This window comes from Podarcis liolepis (genome assembly GCF_965112155.1).
Source record: "Podarcis liolepis genome assembly, chromosome: 5".
Classification (NCBI taxonomy): Eukaryota; Metazoa; Chordata; class Lepidosauria; order Squamata; family Lacertidae; genus Podarcis; species Podarcis liolepis.
The window spans coordinates 67,919,133-67,938,504 of NC_139556.1; the positions used below are offsets into that span (position 1 = coordinate 67,919,133).

The 19,372-nt window shown below is 43.1% G+C and overlaps 1 protein-coding gene across 1 annotated transcript; it reads right to left on the minus strand.

Moving 5' to 3' along the window:
* Positions 1-8: 8 nt before the first annotated feature.
* On the minus strand, positions 9-16,817 carry PPP1R7 (protein phosphatase 1 regulatory subunit 7). Its single transcript, XM_083506550.1, has 10 exons — positions 16,628-16,817; positions 13,244-13,366; positions 8,148-8,203; positions 6,798-6,863; positions 5,548-5,678; positions 4,641-4,803; positions 3,199-3,315; positions 2,423-2,527; positions 1,195-1,281; positions 9-411 (listed from the first exon to the last, which is right to left on the minus strand). Exons 1-10 carry the CDS (start codon positions 16,767-16,769, stop codon positions 235-237), a joined length of 1,167 nt encoding a protein of 388 aa, XP_083362676.1. The 5' UTR covers positions 16,770-16,817; the 3' UTR covers positions 9-234.
* Between the last annotated feature and the right edge of the window lie 2,555 nt (positions 16,818-19,372).

Sequence of the window (19,372 nt, forward strand, 5' to 3'; positions counted from 1 at the left end):
CCAGGAAATCTCACACATTTAAGATTTAATAATAATTATAATAATTATAATAATCAAAAAACAACAAGTGTGTGCATTATACGCAAGGTCTGTTATCAGTGCTCTTGGTTAGCCGTTTGCTCTTTAAGTGTCAGAGGGTTGAAGACAGAGGATGCAGTGTGGATGAAAATCCCATCTGTGACACTCTGAGAGGGAGGGAGGGAGGAAGGAAGGAGGTAAGGGACTGGAGAGGGTTCAGAACCGGACAAAGGTGGCATCAATCTGCCGGACAGATGGAAGGGCCAGCATGATTTTGCGTCGGTACTGGGGATCTTTTTGCAGTGGGTTTCGCTCCAGGTAGACTGTTTCCAAGTTCTTGGCTCCTTTCAGCTCATCCAAGTCGCTCCAGCTCTCAATGAGGTTATCGTTCATCTGGGTAAAACACACACAAAAGAAAAGTGCCAGCAATTTTTGAGAGTCGGTAAAGAATAGACTCTTAATCTCAGGGTCGTGGCCCTAGATGGGCCAGGGCTTTTCCTATTAAGTCAAATGGCACAAAAGGAATCCTTGCTGCTGCAGCTCCCACATGACTGGTATAAGCTAAGGAGCAGTCCTAAGGCCCAACAAGTGGCAAGGGTGGGGACAGGAAGATGCATGCTTGTTCCTCCTTTGACTGGATTGAGAAGCACGTGGTAGACTTAATTATTCGAGCCCAGTGCTTCCCATGCTGTGGCTCTCACACACATGCAAATTCAGTGTATGGGAATGAAATCCGCTCTCCCCAAAATACAGTACAATAATTTTGTTTGAGTGCTGTATTAAAGGTGCCTTTCTGGATCCCCAATTTCTGACCGCTTGGCAGGACAGCCTGGAATTAAAGTTCTGTCACTGCAGCACTTTAGAGAGTTGGAAACTCTCTCACACCATCAGCGACTGAGTACTAGATCAGGTTATCAGGGTCTTAAGCCACCATTCTAAAAACTTAAGAACAGCGTTCTGATTCAGGCCAATGTCCCACCTAGTCCAGCTCTTCCTGTTTAGAGAGTAACCAACCAGATACCTATGGGAAGCTTGCAAGCAGGACATGAGCATAACAGTGCTCTGCCCACCTATGATTCCCAGACAAACACTGCCTCTGACAGTGGAGGCCAAACATAGCCATCGTGGCTGTGCTGCTGGTCCGTAAGCACTTCTTGGTCTCCCTCAAAGACTTACCCAAAATTCTTGGAGCTCTGTTAGATGGGTAATATTTTCAATCTTTTTGATCCTGTTGGCCGCAATGTCCAGCATTGTCAATTTATTCTGAAACAAGCATAAAGAAAACTTTAGTCTCTATTTTCATTCTTGTCTTCTTGCAAATTGTGCATCCTTGGACGAAACATTAATAGGCATAAAGGGACATGCCATGTAGCAAAATAGCCAAAGTTCATCAACCATACATACTGCAGAGTCAACTGCTCTCCCTAAGGTATAACCCTACTTGGCCTTTGGAATCTAAACATCAGGATTGGAAAAATTTACTGAACTGGCCAGAACTAGCAGGCCAATTTTGGACATAAACTCATTTTTTTTGGATAAATATAACGCCTCAAGAGAAAAGCACAACCCACTTCCCAAAATACTACTAGTGTGCTGCAATTCCCTCAATATTGCTTTATATAACCAAGCGTGGCTAAATACTCTATGCTTCTCCTTTTCCCACAGTACAAAAAATACAACCCTTTGTTTGTTCCCCTTTGGTAGAAACTCACGTTCACATTGCGCATCATCCTTGCTGGTCTTCTGCTTCCCCACATTGGTTTCCCTACTTCTATCCAGTACTGTTGCCAAAATTATTTACCTCTCTTGTAACTGACCACATTAACACCCTTTCCTAAATCCTCACACTAGCTTCCTCTTCACCATACAAGCTTCTTTTCCTTACCTTCAAACCCCTCCATGGCTTTCCTCACTTTATCTCCACGCACTCCTATCCAGACATATCCCTGCCTGTGGCTTATAGTCATCTATCTCCAATCACCTTCAGTAATCCAAAGTTCTCCTGCTCCCTCCAAAGACTCTGCTTACACACACACACACACACACACACACACACACACCTCTTGTGCTCTCCTCACTGCTGTCCCGTATCCTTCAGCTGCCATTCCAGGATGTCTCTATGATGCAACTCCTTCCTTCCTCCTCAAAACTCACCCGTTCCATGAAGTCATTAGGACAACCATCTAGTCCCAATGCTCTACTGAAATTAAGCCTATACATGTGTAACTAAAATAAATCTGTGATCTTTCCATATTCCCCCATTTCGGTCCCCTTCCTCTATTGCCTTCCTTGCGTCTGTGTCTAGTTTATAAGCCTCTTGGGGTAGAAACTTGACTGCTCGTTCTTTGTAAAATGGCATATACAAGGATGGCACCAAATAAATAACAATAAATAGGCAACTCACATTGTTTTCCAGCCCTTCAATGACTTCTATGCCATTATGGCTAAGGTACAGCTCCCTCAAGTTCCCCAAACTCTGCAGCCCTTCAATCTTGGTCAACCGATTGCTCTAGGGTGGTGATAAAAAATCGATTAACATGACAGAACCAGATTTTTCAGGTAAAAAATTTACACGTCTCTCTACTGAACTCACTGTATTTGCACGGCACATTTTATACACGTCTCGGAGTCATTGTGCAGCTGCACAATATCACATGTACACCTTGGCCCATGCACATTACTTTATGTTTTCAGTAACCCTTTGCATAATTTCTGATGCAGTTCGAACAAACAATGTATTAAAAATCATATATTAAGAGGAAAGCATGCATAAAAATGCAAATATTAGTGACAATATCATACCAAAAATGCATTAGGAGAAATTTCTTGTAAAAATCTGTACATTAATCAAAACTGTATACACAAATGTGTTTATTAGAATAAATTCACACTAAGATGCTGAAGAATTTTCATTTTTTTCAATTGCAAATTGCTGAAGAAATGTAGAGAACTCATTTTAAGACTGGAAAATGATAAACTGAGAGAACTGGTTGACAGTTCCTTCCTTCCACAATCTGAACTATAACTATAATTGCCTCCCTTCATTCATAGAGGTTACTGGTCTTTTTGTCATTCTAGTTTTGAAAGGTTTAAACTGCTGCAAAGTTCATATGATGGAGGGGGAAAAAGCAGACATGATAAATGAATAAATAAATGGAATGGGAAGTCCAGGGCTGATACCTGTATACTAAGCACTGTTAAGTTTGTCAATGCATCCAGGTTCTGAAGCTTGGTGATTTTGTTCTTTCCCAGAAACAGACTGTCCAGATTAGTCAACGTATCAATATTCTGAATTGCCTGCAAATTGACCACAGTAAACATTACAATCCTTGATTCTAGCAAGCAAACCTCTTGAACACATTCACTACTTAGTAAGACTGTAGCACAGTCAATTACCCAACATCACCCCACCCACTCCTTTATCTCAAACTTGTATACTGAAGGTGGCTCATGAGATGATTCAGATCAGAAGTCTCATGCTGTATGACTGATGACTTCAACTTTGCACTGGTCAAGCAAGCTGAACTAACACAGTATCCATAGTTAAGCTGTGGGGAAATGCTGCAGAATAGCAACTTTCAGTTTCAAGTTTGAGTTCTTTGTCATTTGGACTCCCAAAGAAGCTCTGAGAAGAAATTCCTTAAGAAGGCAGAATCTTTAGGGCGGCTCACTCAGAACAAGTGGCCTACAGAATCCCATTAGCAGGATGTACCTTCTTAATTATTAAGCACCTGGGGAATCCATGTGAAGCTGGAACAATGAGATAATTCCACCTGGCAGAATATTCAGGGGTGGAGATAGGGTCAGCATTGTCAATAAAAGAAAGAAAAAGTATCTTATGTTTAAAAGTATTTTCAAAACAAGCGATTACATGAAGGGACTGGAAGACAGCATGCCGACTACCCAATATAAATAGTTATTAGTCATATTATTTCACTGATGTTTTATTATTATGTACTGGAACAGAGAATATTCTGCTTATTTGTGTCTCAAAATTTCATTTCATCTTCCAGCTTGAGTTGCAGCTTTCACATAACTAGTTCCACTCAACTTCTTTTTGCTTATCAGATGTTTACCCTACTTTCATTATCTTTTTTTTTTTTGAGGGGGGGGGGCTTGTTTCCTAAAATCACAGTTTCTTAATGTACTATCTGATCTTGCCAAGTCTACAGTTTGGCTTTCTTCCACCTTCCAATCTATGCTGTCAGTAGTATACAGTTACAAGCCTTTGTTCCTCCAGTACTTTTCAAAGTCTGGGTTCCCTTATGTAACAACCTGAAGTTGTCCTTCGGTGTGCTGCTTGAAAGAACCATGTGCCAGCCACAATCAACACTGTGATGAGTTTCCCTCTTGCATTTTAAAATGTTTTTCTTGAGTTATTCTCAGAAGGGGGAGCAACACATTTTTTAATAGAAAACAGGGAGGTAGCCAAGGAAAGCATTTGGAGGCCAAATGGACACTTCTTCCATGCTTCTTAAGTCTCCCCCTGGAAGTCACTGTTGTAGTTAGCAGCAGCACATTTGCAACCTGAAAGTTTTTACCTCTCCCCACTCCTGTCTGATATGGCTGATTTCTCAGTTATACCAATGACGGATCCTTACAGACCACCATCAAATACCTACCCTGATTCGATTAGATCCCAGCTCTAACATCTGTAATTGCTGTAAGTTGCTTAGGTTCTCAATTTTGCTGATTTTATTGTTCACAAGAAAGAGTTTCTTTAACTGAGTGAGCTGGTCCAGCCCCTCGATGTGCCGTAGAATGTTAAACGAAATATCCAGGACCCTAAACAGGAAAGAAAGGAAAATACTTTAAAATGCAGACATCTTCTAAGGCATACCATCCCAATCTTGCTCCAAAAAGCTCATAGTGCTATATATGTAGCTGGTTCCTATTTTACCTTCACAATGACTCAGAAGTGGGGTATGATGAGAGAGAATGGGACTGGCCCAAGCTTCATGGCTCACTGGAGGTTTGAACTTGGATTACCCCAGTCAACTTCTCTCTTTACACCAAGGGGGTGTGTGGAGGGAATCTGTGGCCCTCCATATGTTGTTGGACTCCAATGACCATCACCTCCTCCAGCAGAATGGCATGATGGGGATTGCAGTCCGGCAACGGATTGAGGAAATCAAAGAGCTTTGTATATACTGGCTGAAAGAAGCTTCTGCAGGTGGGATGATAGCTTGTAGTCTCTCTTTATATGAACAACAAATTTGGCCACTCAACCAAAAACCATGTTTTGTACTAAGTATAGTTAGGCACAATGTCTGAATTAACAATGGAATGGTGCCTGCATGAAGTCATTGTCTTACATAACCATGCAAGTTACAATAAGATCTATGATCCAGGGAAAAAAGAAGCATGTTACAATGAGGATAGCCATTCTGAAAGAGGGAGACTAACATGGGAACATCTCTCACTAGTATTGAAATACCTTTCCTGGATTCCAGTCCATTTCCAAGAAAATTCAAAGTGCTGGCAATTACCTTTAAAGCCTTTAAAGCCCTATATAGCCCAGGTACTCACTCAAGTTCTGTCAGGGCCTCCAAGTTCTCAATCTTTCGAATCTGATTATCATAGAGATCCAGTTCTCTGAGACTTTGCAACTGTTCCAGATTCTCAATGCACTTAATCAAATTCTGACGGAGACAAAGAGTCTGATGCGTAGAGAGAAGATAAACAAAGGATGTAAAAACAATAACGCACAAGTCTCACTCCCAACAGATGCACTTAATACGGTGTATGAAACAGCTTTGAAAATAAGTTCTCTGCAGGTGGATGCTGCCCTCACTCAAATTATTTGTTCTTCTCCTGTTCCTCCACCAATTCTTAATATCTCCACCCATTTCCCACCAGATGAAGACTCCTGCTGTGGCCAAAACGGGTTACTGTGCATTTTCACTGGGGGGGCGGGGGTGGGGGGTGGGGACACGTTGTTGCCAATCCTGGCAGTCTTTGGGCCAGGAGAAAATGAAATTTGATCTATAGCACACCACTGCACAGCCCAGCTAAGGAGATAGTGAATCAAACTAAGTGGTACAAATTACTGGATCTTCCAATGTCCTTTATAAAGCCTAAAAACAACTGTGTTCAGGTCAATGAGGCTTGCACTCATGCCACTTTCCAGCTTAAAATTGCCCTTGAAGTGGATATTAGCCCCACTTGGGAAATATTACAAGTATCTGTATTGTGTCTACCTTTTCTCATGGTGAAACTATTAGTAGCTCTGTGTGTGCATGAGAATTTGAATTGGAGGAAATGCTTAGGGTATGGTGAAGGGTTGAACATTCCTGCACCCAAGCACTGCTCCCTTGAGTTAATTCACTCGGTGGCTGATTTCAAATTTGCTTTTTAAAGAGTTTGGGAGATCCAGCCATGGTCCTCCTCCACATGGAGCTGCTGGGTGACCTTGGGCTAGTCACACTTCTCTGAAGTCTCTCAGTCCCACTCACCTCACAGAGTGTTTGTTGTGGGGGAGGAAGGGAAAGGAGAATGTTAGCCACTTTGAGACTCCTTCGGGTAGGGATAAAGCGGGATATCAAATCAAAACTCTTCTTCTTCTTCTTATGTAATTTGACCCACAGTGGAATGCTACTAGTGTACTTCTGGGTGCCCTCTGCTTCCCTCTTCTCAAATGCAGCCTTTATTGCATTATGCTGCATCCCTCTAGCTAGAGAAATATAGCAAAGTACTTTGGCTGCCACGCATACTCTCAGTTACACAACCATGGCAGAGCCATATCAGCTCAACTAGAGAGGGCTCCTTAAGAGTCTCACCTTCACTTTCTTGAGCACCTCAAACCCTTCAATCTTGCCAATTCGGAAGTGATTCAGATCAACATCCTGAAAGGCAATAAAAAGCCATAAGCCGTCTTAGTACTCACACAAAGGTTTATTTCAACATTACTTCTAAAGTAGCATGAAGGTAGATTGTAGGCCTATAGCATGCAGGTTGCAAGGGTGGGTGATACCATCGCAGTGTGCAGAAAAGCTGGCCTTTGTTAACTAGATGAGAACCCTCAAAGCCCAAGGGCCTTCTGCTTAGAGGGAAACAAATCAGAACAATTGCTGTGCAGGATTCGTATCTCTTTCCTAAAAGAAGAGGCTCTGTGCTGAATATATTACATCTTTTTCAGCAATCAGGAACACAAGGATTTGGCCCTATTTTTCTTCTGTGGGACAAGCCCAGCTCCTCAACTTTGCCATGAAAAGTCAAATGTACAGAGTGATGTCAATGCTAGTTCAGATGTCAGGCTAAACCCCTCCCCATGCATCAGCCAAGCAAGTTGGCTGCCCCCTCCCTTTTTTAAAAAGCACATGTACATTTATGTAAATATGTAAACAAATGTACATCTGTCAGCACACAAAGCCACCCAATTCTTCCTTCTGGTTACATTACTACCATAGTGCAGTGGTTCCTTGGTTCTCAAACAAAATCCATTCCAGAAGCCCATTCGGCTTCTGAAACATTCGAAAACTGAGGCGCAGCTTCCCATTGGTTGCAAGAGCTTCTTGCCCTCAGCGGAAGCCACATTGCACGCTTACTTCCAGCTTTTCGGCATTCGAGAACCGAAACGTACAACCATCAAGGCGTTCAGGAACCAAGGTTCCACTGTAATTAAAACATGCTTTGCAACTATATGCTTATAAATACACCGTGTGTGCCACTTGCTTTTGCATTTTGGGGAATGAGACACACAGAGCAGGCAACTAATTCCTTTTTATAGTCTTCTGTAGGGAAAGTGGAGCCCTTTGACATGCTGTCTAATCAAAAGTTTTCCACCATACCAACGGATCTGAAAACAGCTTGACAGTGCAGATCTTCAAAGACAAAAAGGAGAACGGCAGATGCCTCTACCGCTTTTTGTATCAACTTTCCATCAGCAAAGTATCTTGTTGCCTTTGAAGCTCTCTTCCCCAATTTCTCTGCTGTTGTGATCCAGCTCTTCTCATACCAAGTACCTGCCCCACCATTGCCCTAGATCTCAGCACAGAAACAATATAGACATTTTAAAGGGGGGAATCTGTTAACTCTTGGAAAGAAATTCTTGATCACACCGGCTTCAGAGTTCTTCCTCTGTGGGCCCTTCCCATGTATTGCTACAATGTAAATTATATCTACATTACCTCTGCTTCTGGATCCAGGCTAATCGTCTCCATATCCACCGGCGTCTCGGCTTCAGCTGCAATAGAACAAATGCACTCTGCTTAAAGCCCATGCTGCTCATCAACTGAACTCAAGCTTGCAATGTCAGCTCTCCCATAGAGAAAGAATGCCTTCAAAAAAGTGAGGGAACACCTAACGTATTCAGAGTGGATTATGTCTCCTAACCTGGTGGTCATGTTGCCAGTAAGAAGTGTGATATACACTGAAGGAAGCAATACTGATGTTAGATTAGTCATCGGCCATCTTTGCAGCCTGCTCCCTTTGGGTAACATGGCACAGCTCTTGGAATGGAAGAAATAAAAATCACAAAGATTATCTGGTGGCAGAACACCAATTTCTTGGTCTAGCCACCTGAAGAACTACAGCCACATTCTTCATGATTAAAGTCAGCCAGATATATTTGCAAAGCTGTATTATTAGGTCTCACTTTTTTCATTAGAGTACACTGGGAACCTGGTATTACCAGCTGTTTGAAGAAACTGTCTTGCTGCTTTGATTTCCCCCCCTTCAAAACCCAACCTCGTTCCTAAATGCAATTCTCACTCTGTATGCATGGAGTGGAGGTGGACTTCAGAGATTTGTGCTGAATAATTCATGCAAGCTTTCCATTTGGCAGGTGGGTGGATTCTCTCCTTCACGTAATGTTCAGCAACATAAGCCCTCTTCAGGCGTTCAAGCCTCAACACAATTAGCAGGAACAAGCAGGGGAAAAAGGAACTCCAGGTGTATAGCAATTTCCATCAAGTTCACCAGCCACTATAGTAAATAGAAGCAGGTATTGTGATTCAAGTACTTGGTGGAAATTGTTATATAAAACATGTTCCCAATGAAGGACGTTTCCATAATGTAGCAGCCAAGCAACTGAAATTTCTTTCTCTTTATTTCAAAACAAAGTTTGTCAGCAGTGCTTTTATTGGTTTTGTGGCCTGTTTTTGCTTTGGGAGAAGAGTCCAGGGGCTCCAATCTCCTCTGACACAGCCCCAGTTTCACCACCTTTCAAGCATGGAAGGGCAAACATTGACAGTGGGGAGCTAACTGTACTTGTGCAGGCTCCCCAAGCAATTTACAACCCTGAAATGTCAAGGTTCTTAGTTGTGCACAGGACCTGCACAAGTAAAGGGAGCTTCCTACTATAGATGTTGCTTTCCCAACATGTGGCAGGAGAAGCAAGCAGGGATGCAATGGAAGGGACGGGACTAACAGGCTCATGGCAATCTCCCCCTCAGACAATGACAAACTTGTGAACAAATAATGACTCAGGAAGGCTACAGAAGCCATTTATTCCAGCACACAGGGTTTGCTGACACCCACCGAATCGTTCGCTGCCCTCCCCTCTTGAGCTGGTCTCCTGATCTCATAAACAACTCTGCCAGTTCCCCCTTGCTGTATCTCAGGTGAGGGGAATCTTTAGCTCTCCAGATTTTGCTGAACTGCAACTTCCACCACCCCATTGGCCCCATTGGGGATGAAGGGAGTTGTAGTTTGGCCAAAGGTGCCCCACACCTGCTCTCTTACGTGCAAAGCCACCCTCTCTCCTCCAAATCCTTTTCTGCAAGCTTCCGCTCACAAATCATCAGCTACAGGAAGCAAGAAGGGCCAAAAGAAAGAAAGGTGTGGGGAAAACAACTGAATGCTCTTGCCTATTTACTCCGTTACAGTCGACTTTTATGCCCCCGAATTCCACACACATTCCCACCACCTGATAAGCACTGGATGGCTGATATGAACTGGATTTAGCTAAATAGTTGTGCTAGCAGGAGCCAGCATGACAAATCCTGCTTACCCACTCCCTCCAAAAAATGGCTCCGGGGTGTGTGTGTGTGTGTGTGTGTGTGTGTAAGGTTGGGAGAACCCCAAAAGCAGTGTGTAGGGGAAGGAGAGGGGCATGTTCCCACCGTCAAGTAGAAATGCTTGTGCTGACAAATACAGATAGCAATCTGATTAAATAAGAGTTGCCTTAGCCACCAGTGTTCTGAAATCCAGTAAAGCAAGAATTCTTGCATTTTAGGGATGAGCAGCGTGCAGCTCCAACACTAGTCTACAAGCCAGAAGAGACACTTTGCTGTGAAAATGTCATCATTCAGTTAATACTGAAACACATACAAAGCAACCACCTGCCCACCTCGCTTATTATTAATTTAGCATATATTCATGATCAAAGCGGTTGTCACAATCTGTTGGGAAGTCAGCTGACATTTTTGCCACCATGTGGTTGAGGCTGAAAGCAAATTCCCTCTGAGTGCACCACAGGGATGTAGGCAAAGTAGAATAAAGGAGCCCAAAATTGTCAGAATGCCAAAACTGCACATGTGCAGGAGATGAAATACAGGCTGCAAGTCCTCAGCCCAAAACAAACTGGGCTGAAATAAGCAGGCTGCTGTGCCAGACTTGCATGCCAGATTATGAACCCGCCCCAGGCCAGGATTAGAAAAAACCCAACAGTGGTCTTGGCAATTAATACAAAACTAGTCATTTGTGTAACAGTAGGCTATCTCAGCATTAGGAACACAATACTAGAGCTTGTTCCAATCATCTCAGTTACTCCCAGTTGCACCCATTGTGGCAAAGCAGTTTGTTCAGGAAGTTCCTGCCAGACAAATGCTGCCATTATGCCCAGATTGTTCACAGAATTTTCAAAATGCATGATAAGACTGGCCAAAATATTGTCCAAAATTGGTATGAAAGTTCACATCATGATAATTGTTTCATAATATTTGAGGTAGCAATATATCACGAATCACAATTTGTGTAAGAGCTAGGCGAAATCTGGTTTTCAGCATCATGATAACTCACCAGCTAAACACTGCAATGTTATCAGCAGCTAAACCTCACATTATCACCAGCTAAACATAATCATTCCACCTCAGATATTAATTGGTGCATCTGCCATATTATTAGCATGATACTCTAAAACTCTCGCTCTCCTGTTTCACAATTCCATATAACACATGCCATCTGAAATAGATCCCAGGAACAACAGATATTTCTTATGCAATAGGTTGGAAACAATTAGCAGGATTCAACTAAGGCAGTGATCGACAAAGTTGGCCCTCCAGCTGTTTTGGGACTACAACTCCCATCAGCCCTACCTAACAGGATCAGTGGTCAGGGATGATGGGAACTGTAGTCCCAAAACAGCTGGAGGGCCAGGTTTGGCCATCACTGAACTAAGGGATCACACATTGGGGCTCCCCCCATCCCAAAATTGGCTCTTGAGGGTGCTGGGAAAACCCCAGAACAGTGAACGGGGATGGTTCCATCTGGTAAGCTGATATTCTTATGCAGACAGAACTTGTTTAATAGTGTGGTGTTCAATTCCACCCCAAATGTTGGATATCTCTTTAGCATACATGGGCTCCTTATGTAGTGTTACCTAATACAATCCAGTTTTATAACCCCTTCCAGGTGGGTAATTATAATTTGGTATGACTTGAGGCCACTGCAGGAATATGCCTGTATATTGAAAGGTGTGCATTCATACAAAAATATCCACATTTTCTTTGTGGATATGTGTGTGCTATAACTAAGAAAAATGCTATTAGGATTGACAAGAAGGGTGTATGACATTTTATAAACTTGCATGGGATGAGGAAGAATCATTTTGTTTTCCATTCAGTAGCAGATTAAGAAAAGGTGTATGCAACAAATAGATATTTTTACCCATGCTTATGCTTTGGATTCAGACAGACCACAGTGGCTTTAATTTCCAGGATGTTCTAGTTTCTTTTGTTCTTATATGACTCTGCAGGTTATCCAAATGTAGCAAGTTGAAGCAAGCAGGGAAGCTGTCCATCTCTGCCTTGGATGACAGAGGACTTTTAATAAATGCTCCAGTCTGACTTTGCCTGGAAAAGCCCCAAATTAAACTTCACTGAAAAAGGAGCATATTATTACACTTGAGTAGCTTATTCTTGGATTTCCAAGTCAAAACAGAATGCCAGCAGAAAGTTCTAAAACATATTATGGGTACTACACTGAATCAGAAGGAAGAGGTTGGGTTAGAACAAGCACAGCTTGGATGAGTGAAACAGCCAAGACAGTTTCTCCAACAGTTTGAACTCTAACCCAGCATTAAAGTAGGAGCTCTCAAATCAAGCCAAATACAATTTTTCTGCAAAGTAAGAATTTCAACAAAATTGATTGATGGCCAATATTAGATTTCACAACAAAAACGTTACAGTAGCCTAAATACAAGAAAAGGTACTGAGCTTAAAGTATTAACCATAAACATCTTTTGTTTTGTGCTTCAATTTCAATTTAATTTTAAATCACATAAAAAACTGAAGACTAAAAAATCAGAGGAGACTTAATTGCTGTTCATTGGTCACAGGCATGTCCCAACACCACTGTTTGCCTCTAAAAGATGGCATGCTCAAACATGTATTCCTGTAAGACTTTGAGGGGGGGAAATTACTGAGCCGACCCATTAGAGGTCATAAGCTCAAACTTCACTTTCAACAATTGTGAATCCTCTTGTGTTCAGCTCTTTTGAACCATGTACACTCTGCTAGGAAAGGAACTAACCAGCCACTTCTCATTACAAAGAGGCCAATGTGGATGCTATATGGAATGACAAAGACAGAAACAAAAATAAAAAATCTTGCTCATAGGAACTGAACAGCTATATTCTACAACAGCCCAGAACATCTTAATTTATATCTATTAAAATGCATTAAGTTTTTAGTATATCAAAGAACAGCAGCAGCACACTATCAGAAAATGAGTAACAATGCGGTCCAAAACATACAAAAGCATTGCTGGAGGCAGAGATACAGTGCAGTATAAAAATTGCACCCCAAAGCCTGCAAGTATAGAACACTTTAATAAGGGGTGGTTAACCTATGGCCCTCTGGATGTCGGTGGACTCAAGCTCCTATATGTCCCAGTCAGCATGGCCAGTAGTCAGCGATGATGGGAATGCTTGTTCAACATTTAGAGAGTACCATGTTAGCTACTCCTGCTTTAACTCATCTCCTAAAGCTTTAAAGTGATGGGTTATGATATGTCTTCAAGTGTATACCAGCATATGATCTCTCTTTCTTGAATAACAGTTTACCTGTTGAATTCTCGCCATTCTGTTCATCCCTCAAACTCTGCTGACTGAGGTCTGTTACTATGCAAACCGTTTGCTTCTTCCCTTCATCGTCTCCCGACTCTTCAGACTCAATCCTCCTGTCAACTGTGTAAAAGAAACACTCTGTAATTAAGTTTTATTTCTGGAAGGAAGCAAACAATGAGACACATATAAACTACTAATGGTATTAAAGCAGGTGTGGGGAACCTGTGACCGTCTTGCAGCTGCTGGGCTCCAACTCCCATCAGAACGAGCCAGCATGACCAATGGTTAGGGATGACGGGAGTTGTAGTCCAACAACATCTGGAGCGGCACAGGTAACCTCTCCACTCATGCTATTGGAATTTCTATATTTGCGACATAAGGAAAGGGCAGCCTGCTCCTATGCATGCTTACTCACAAGTATGCCCAACTGAGTTCATCTGTTTCCAGAGAAACAGCCATGATTCTGTGTTGATTTTGCTGCAATAGACTGATATTTTATTATGGCATGTAAGCTTTCAGTGATTAAAGTACTCTTGTCCAAAAAGCAATTTATGTCACAATAAAATTGGTTAGTCTTTAAGTTGCCACAAGAGTGTAACAGGACTCACCCACAGGTATTATGCAGAGATGTCTATAGCCTTAAAACAGGATTCAAAGAACAACATCGCTAGTTGGAATGCTCAATGCTACCACAAGCTACTAGCTAACTGGCATATTCATGCAGTGTCCAGCTAAAAGTAAGACATGACTTGTACAGTGGTGCCCCGCAAGACGAATGCCCCGCAAGACGAAAAACTCGCTAGACAAAAGGGTTTTGCGGTTTTTGAGCTGCTTCACAAAACGAATTTCCCTATGGGCTTGCTTCGCAAGACGAAAACGTCTTGCGTTTTTCGCAAGTTTGTTTCCTCTATCTTAACACCGTTAATACAGTTGCAACTTGACTTCAAGGAGCAACTCATAGAACGTGGTGTGGTAGCCTTTTTTGAGGTTTTTGGTGATTTTTGAAGCTTTTCCAAAACTTTTCCGACACCGTGCTTCGCAAGACGAAAAATTCGCTAGACGAAAAAACTCGCGGAACGAATTAATTTCGTCTTGCGAGGCACCACTGTAATTGTTCTCTATGGATCCAAAGTGGGAAGCATAGAACTATCATGTGTATTTAGCTTACATGATCTTTGTTTTTATAAATTACTACATTAGCCCAAACAAGGATTTATCTTCTCAAACCTTCCTGGAAGAAACCTTATTACCAGATGCCCGAGGACTGTTCTATGGCAACTCAGTGAGAAGGAAAGAGCACCCTGCCAAGATTTTTGTACATTTGTACATTTTTCTCCACCCAGTCTGCAGGTATAGATTATAATTACTTCATGTAACACATGGCATAGAAATCTTTCCGAGACACTACCACAGTCTTCAGGACTGCTTCAGATGTTATGAATTTCCTGCACATACTGTGTATGTGAGAAAAAGAGGACCAACCACACACAGATCACCATGTGTGATCACTGCATACACATCTAGTTTGCCATATGTATCCAACATCACAAAGTCTAAACAGATGTTAAAGAAAAACAGTAGCTGTACAGAATCTGACAAAGTAACCTAAGTATATCAAGCCTACATGGAGCTTACTTTAAAATCACCTGCTTAGGGACCAAGATGGCTCATTTTTAAAATTTCTGTGCATAATCTATATCATAGTAGATTTGATTACAGGAGGGAACTGGTACAGCAGGTATGGGGGAAAGGCATATCTGTATCTACTAGTAGATCTCAGGATGATTAGCAGTAATTCAGGTAGGGTTTCTAAGTTCCAATTGTTAAATAAGAAAAACAGCAAAAGAACTCTGCCCCAAATAAAATAAAATATTGGGCTGCTAAAATGAAGAAAGCTAACTAGAAGTGAACTTTTGTGTTAAATAACTGTGAGCTCAGTTCAGTTCTGGTACAGTACTGAAAACCTTAGGTTCAAAATGTGTTCAGAAACACCCTTTAATTATAACTGTACATCATTTGCACTTGCTTCTTGTCAGCAGATTTTGGGGTTCCAGTAAAAAACAACAACAGATCCAACAAGCGTGAACTCTGCCACCCCTAGATTAGAGCCTGCCCTAGGATGCTTTTGATTCAAATGTCAGATTAGCTTGCATCATAAACTTACTCTTTCCCCTATTTTTTGGCACATCACTCGGTCAGTCTTAATTTTGCACTTGTAATGCAGGCATAATATTCACCTACCATATAGAGTTGCTGTAAGGATTACTGAAACAGTGCATGTGAAGAAATTTCAGCTCTTAATATTTTTTGCTCTCTGCAGAACAGAATTAGTAATGACTGGGAAAAGTACTAAGATGCTAGAATGACTATTCCTACTGTTCTTCAACAGAACATAGAGGGTCAATAGCAGTGCTCTTTTGCATTACTGATGGAGCACCCATTGTGTTTTGTTTTCCTGGCCTCATGCCTTAATATGGTTACTGGCCTTTTGGATTAAAAGCCCCAGAGTAATATTTTTTCATAATTCATAACCCATCATTCTTAAATACTAACAAAACCAGCAATTCCTCCTCAAAGGTCCAAGAACAGAGTTCTCCTAAATAATTTTCCTGTCCCTACAAAAAGCAGTCACACATTATTGTTCACAGTACAAGAGATTCATACATATTAAAATTTCAATTCCTACACTACCATAAAGAACACCTCATTGAACTATTTTCCAAGGTAAAGTAAAGCACTGAAGGGGAGGCAAGAGGCAGCATGTGAAACAACTAATGGGGTCCTAAAGAATATAAAATATCCCTCTGTGTGTCAGTTTAAACTGCGGACACCAAGGATTCCAGTGACCACTTAGTGGTACCGCTTAATCTGGTGGGAGGAAGGATTATCAGATACCTCTTCTTCGAAAAGATGTCACCCATTTAAAATTATATTAGCAGTGTCACACAGATAAGGAGGGATATATTTTGTAGGTCACGCTAACAGCGTAACAGAAGTCAGGCACCCAAGTGTTTTTTGAAAAAATAAATTTGCGGCGGGGGGGGGGGAGAGACCCAACAACCTGCATTAAAAAGAACATGCACTGGATATGGATTCGGGGAGGTTCTTACAGTCCCCCCCGTCTCTGCTTTGCACACACCCCCAGTTTCCCCTGCCCAATACTATTATTCCACCATGCTTCCTCCAAATGCCCCCCTACACCCATCGCCCCATAAGTAGGTTCCCCGCCAACACACGGTGAGCCTCCTCCACAGCGCCCACCTCCCGCATAACGCCGACGCCCAACGGCTCCTTAACCGCAGCCTCCCCGCAACGGCCGAAGCCAACCTCGCCCGCCCCGACCCAGATTCGGACACCGCGCGCTACGGCCCGGCCTCTCACCCTCCATCATCTCTTGCGCGCCCTCCCCGCTCTCCGTCTCAGCTACCGTCGTCGCCATAACGCTTTCCACCCCCTCCCCCTTCCGGCATCGGACACAGCGCTCGGGACAGCCAATGGGCAGCTCGATCGGAACCGCCTTCATCCAATCACAGGGCCGGCTTCGCCGCAGCGGCTCCCAGGGGGGTTCTTGCGCCTGCGCCTGGACCCGCGGCCTTCTGGGAAATGTAGTTCTCCTTTAGGAGACTCGGCAGCAAGCCAAGGAAATACGGGTGGAACAATCTCAGGGGGGTTGGATGGGCAGCGGACGTCCCCCGCGGTGCTTGTCGGTCAGCTGTAGGGACGCGCTGTCATGGTCGCCCCTGGATTGGGATGTGAAGGCTGGCTGTCTCCATGCCAGCAACCCGGCTGACAAAAAAATAAGAATTTTGGGGGGATGGGGAATGGGGAAAATAAGGGTGGCTAAAGGAAAAGGGCTAAACTGCATTTTCCCTGCCGTTCGCCCATCCCCGGAGATCTTGGGAGGAGGGGCTTGCACTTCCTGTGTTGGGTAACTAGGTTTTGGTAGCTGATCTTAGTGTGTGGTTTATGGGCTCATCTGTTTTTCTTCAGCTTTCATTGCAATGTTGTGCTGTTTACTCTCCCCGCCAGAGGTTTGCCAAATATATCAAATGCATATAACTATGGATATCCATACACAAGTAGACCCCTGCTGGATCAAAGGAATATGCTCTACCATGAGGCAGAGTGAAGCAGCTGCCTCACAGCAAATTCAGAGGGGTGGAAAGTGGCTAGAAAGGTGGCATAGCTGGAGCACCAATGAGGCGACCTGAGGCAACCCATCTTGGGTGGCCCCAAATCCCACACCAAGATCTGCTGAGAGGCCCAACAGTGTCAGTCTGCATTTTTTAGTACAAAAAGTATTGATCTGATGTGTAGAGATATTTCCTATTCTGATTAATTCAAGAGGGTTCTGGAAGCTTTTCTGTGTGAAAGAAACAAGCAGAAGGTTCATGATGTTTGTGTTATTCCTTTAGAGAAGCTGAGTACAGCTGGCTTAAACTGGGTCTCTTATATCTTTCAGTCAAGGTCATTCTGACTATAATAATAGGCCAGAAGGAGCCTGGGTTTCACTTTATCTTTCTATCTCTCTTCTGGTGTAGTGTTCTGTATATAGTGTTAAGCTTTAGCCTTATTATAAGTTATTGTAAGTTTAAGTTATGTCTGCTGCAACTGGATTTCTTATGGACAGTGGCAATCCTGAATATATTAGATTTGTGACCATTATGCTCATTTGCCTTGAGTAGCAGTAAAGCTCTGTTGGATGAAATATTAATTGCCTCTGGTCTATTTTTTGGGAATCCTGCAATGTGTTTAAGTTTTTGCTCTGCTCTGCTCACTATACATTGGAGTTCTGCTCTGGATCACTATGAGTAGAATTCCATGACAGGTCATGTGCCCAGAATGTTTTTTTGCTGCTCTGATGGCTTCCTGAGGTTGAGCAGAGTGCTGAGGAGGTCTGGCTGTACGGTGCCGGAGTGTTTACTGTGAATGAGTGAAGGAGTAGCTGTGCCAGAATGCCAGTGGACGAGGAGGACCTGGAGAGTCTTCGTGGCTGGGCAGTGTGGTGAGTGGAATCTGGCCTTGGTGATTTACGAGCTGGGAGAGCTGTAGCTCACCAACAGGCACATATTCCCACTGTCCAGTTCCTGGCATAGATCACCCACCAAGGTGACCAAAGCAGTCTCTGTTCTATAGCCAGACTTAAAGCCAGATTGAAATGGATCTAGATAATCCGTTTCATCCAGGAAACCCTGTAGCTGACACCTTGCCAAAGAATGGAAGATTGGAGACAGGCTGAAAATACCATGGGATTCAAGGAGGTTTTTTAAAAAATAATAATAAAAAAGAAATCTCACCACTGCTTCTTTTAGGAAGCTATTCTTGGGACTGAAGCTCAGTATATTGGCCTTCATCCAGCCCATCACTGCATCCAGGCACTGGTCCAGGACTCGCACAACCTCATCTGATTAAGATGTAATGGAGAAGAGCTGAATGTAGTCAGCACCAGCCTAATGATGACATCCTGCCCAAAGCTCCTAATGATTGTTCCCAGCAGCTTCATATGGATGTTAAAAAGCATTGATGATAAAATGGTGCCCTGATATCCACCATAGAGCCAATTAACACACCCACACCCGCCCCATCTTACTCTCTGGACTCAACACCGCAAATAGGATCAGAAGCCCTGCAGTACAGTGCTTCCAGCGCCCATCTCACAGAGTTGGTCCAGGAGGGTACCCTGGTTAAAAGTATCAAAATCCACAGAAAGATCAAGAACAGTCCTACTCACTCTGCCCTGCTCTCAACAAAGCTCATCCATGAGGCACCCGGGCTGATTCTGTCCCACTACCAGGCCTGCACCTAGACTGCAAAGGATCTAGATCGGGGGCGGGAAACTGGATTGTTCAGTGGGCTGGATCTTTACCTCCTTCACCCCCATGGGCCACCTGAAAGGTAGGCAAGGTCGCCTACCTGTCAATCATCTGGTGTCATAGTCTTCTGCCCTCTGCTTTCCTTTGCCTGCACAGTTTGAAATCAAACTGCACAGGGCTTTGCCAACTTTGATAATCAGCAGCAGTGGGTATGTTGGAAGACCAGCTGGCTTGCCAGCAGTTTGACTACTGTGGTTGGCCTGCTGCCAGGATCTGAGAACTGAGATGCCCCAGGGGAAACTCCTTGCTTCTG

Bases quoted from the DNA above. Each gene is read 5' to 3' on its own strand.
- PPP1R7 (XM_083506550.1), bottom strand. From the start codon at position 16,769: ATGAAGGCGGTTCCGATCGAGCTGCCCATTGGCTGTCCCGAGCGCTGT. The intron at 4,804-5,547 runs GTGAGTACCTGG...TTTCCTGTTTAG, and splicing joins GAGGCCCTGACAGAACTTGA to GGTCCTGGATATTTCGTTTA. The intron at 2,528-3,198 runs GTATCAGCCCTG...TCACCACCCTAG, and splicing joins TAACAGTGCTTAGTATACAG to AGCAATCGGTTGACCAAGAT.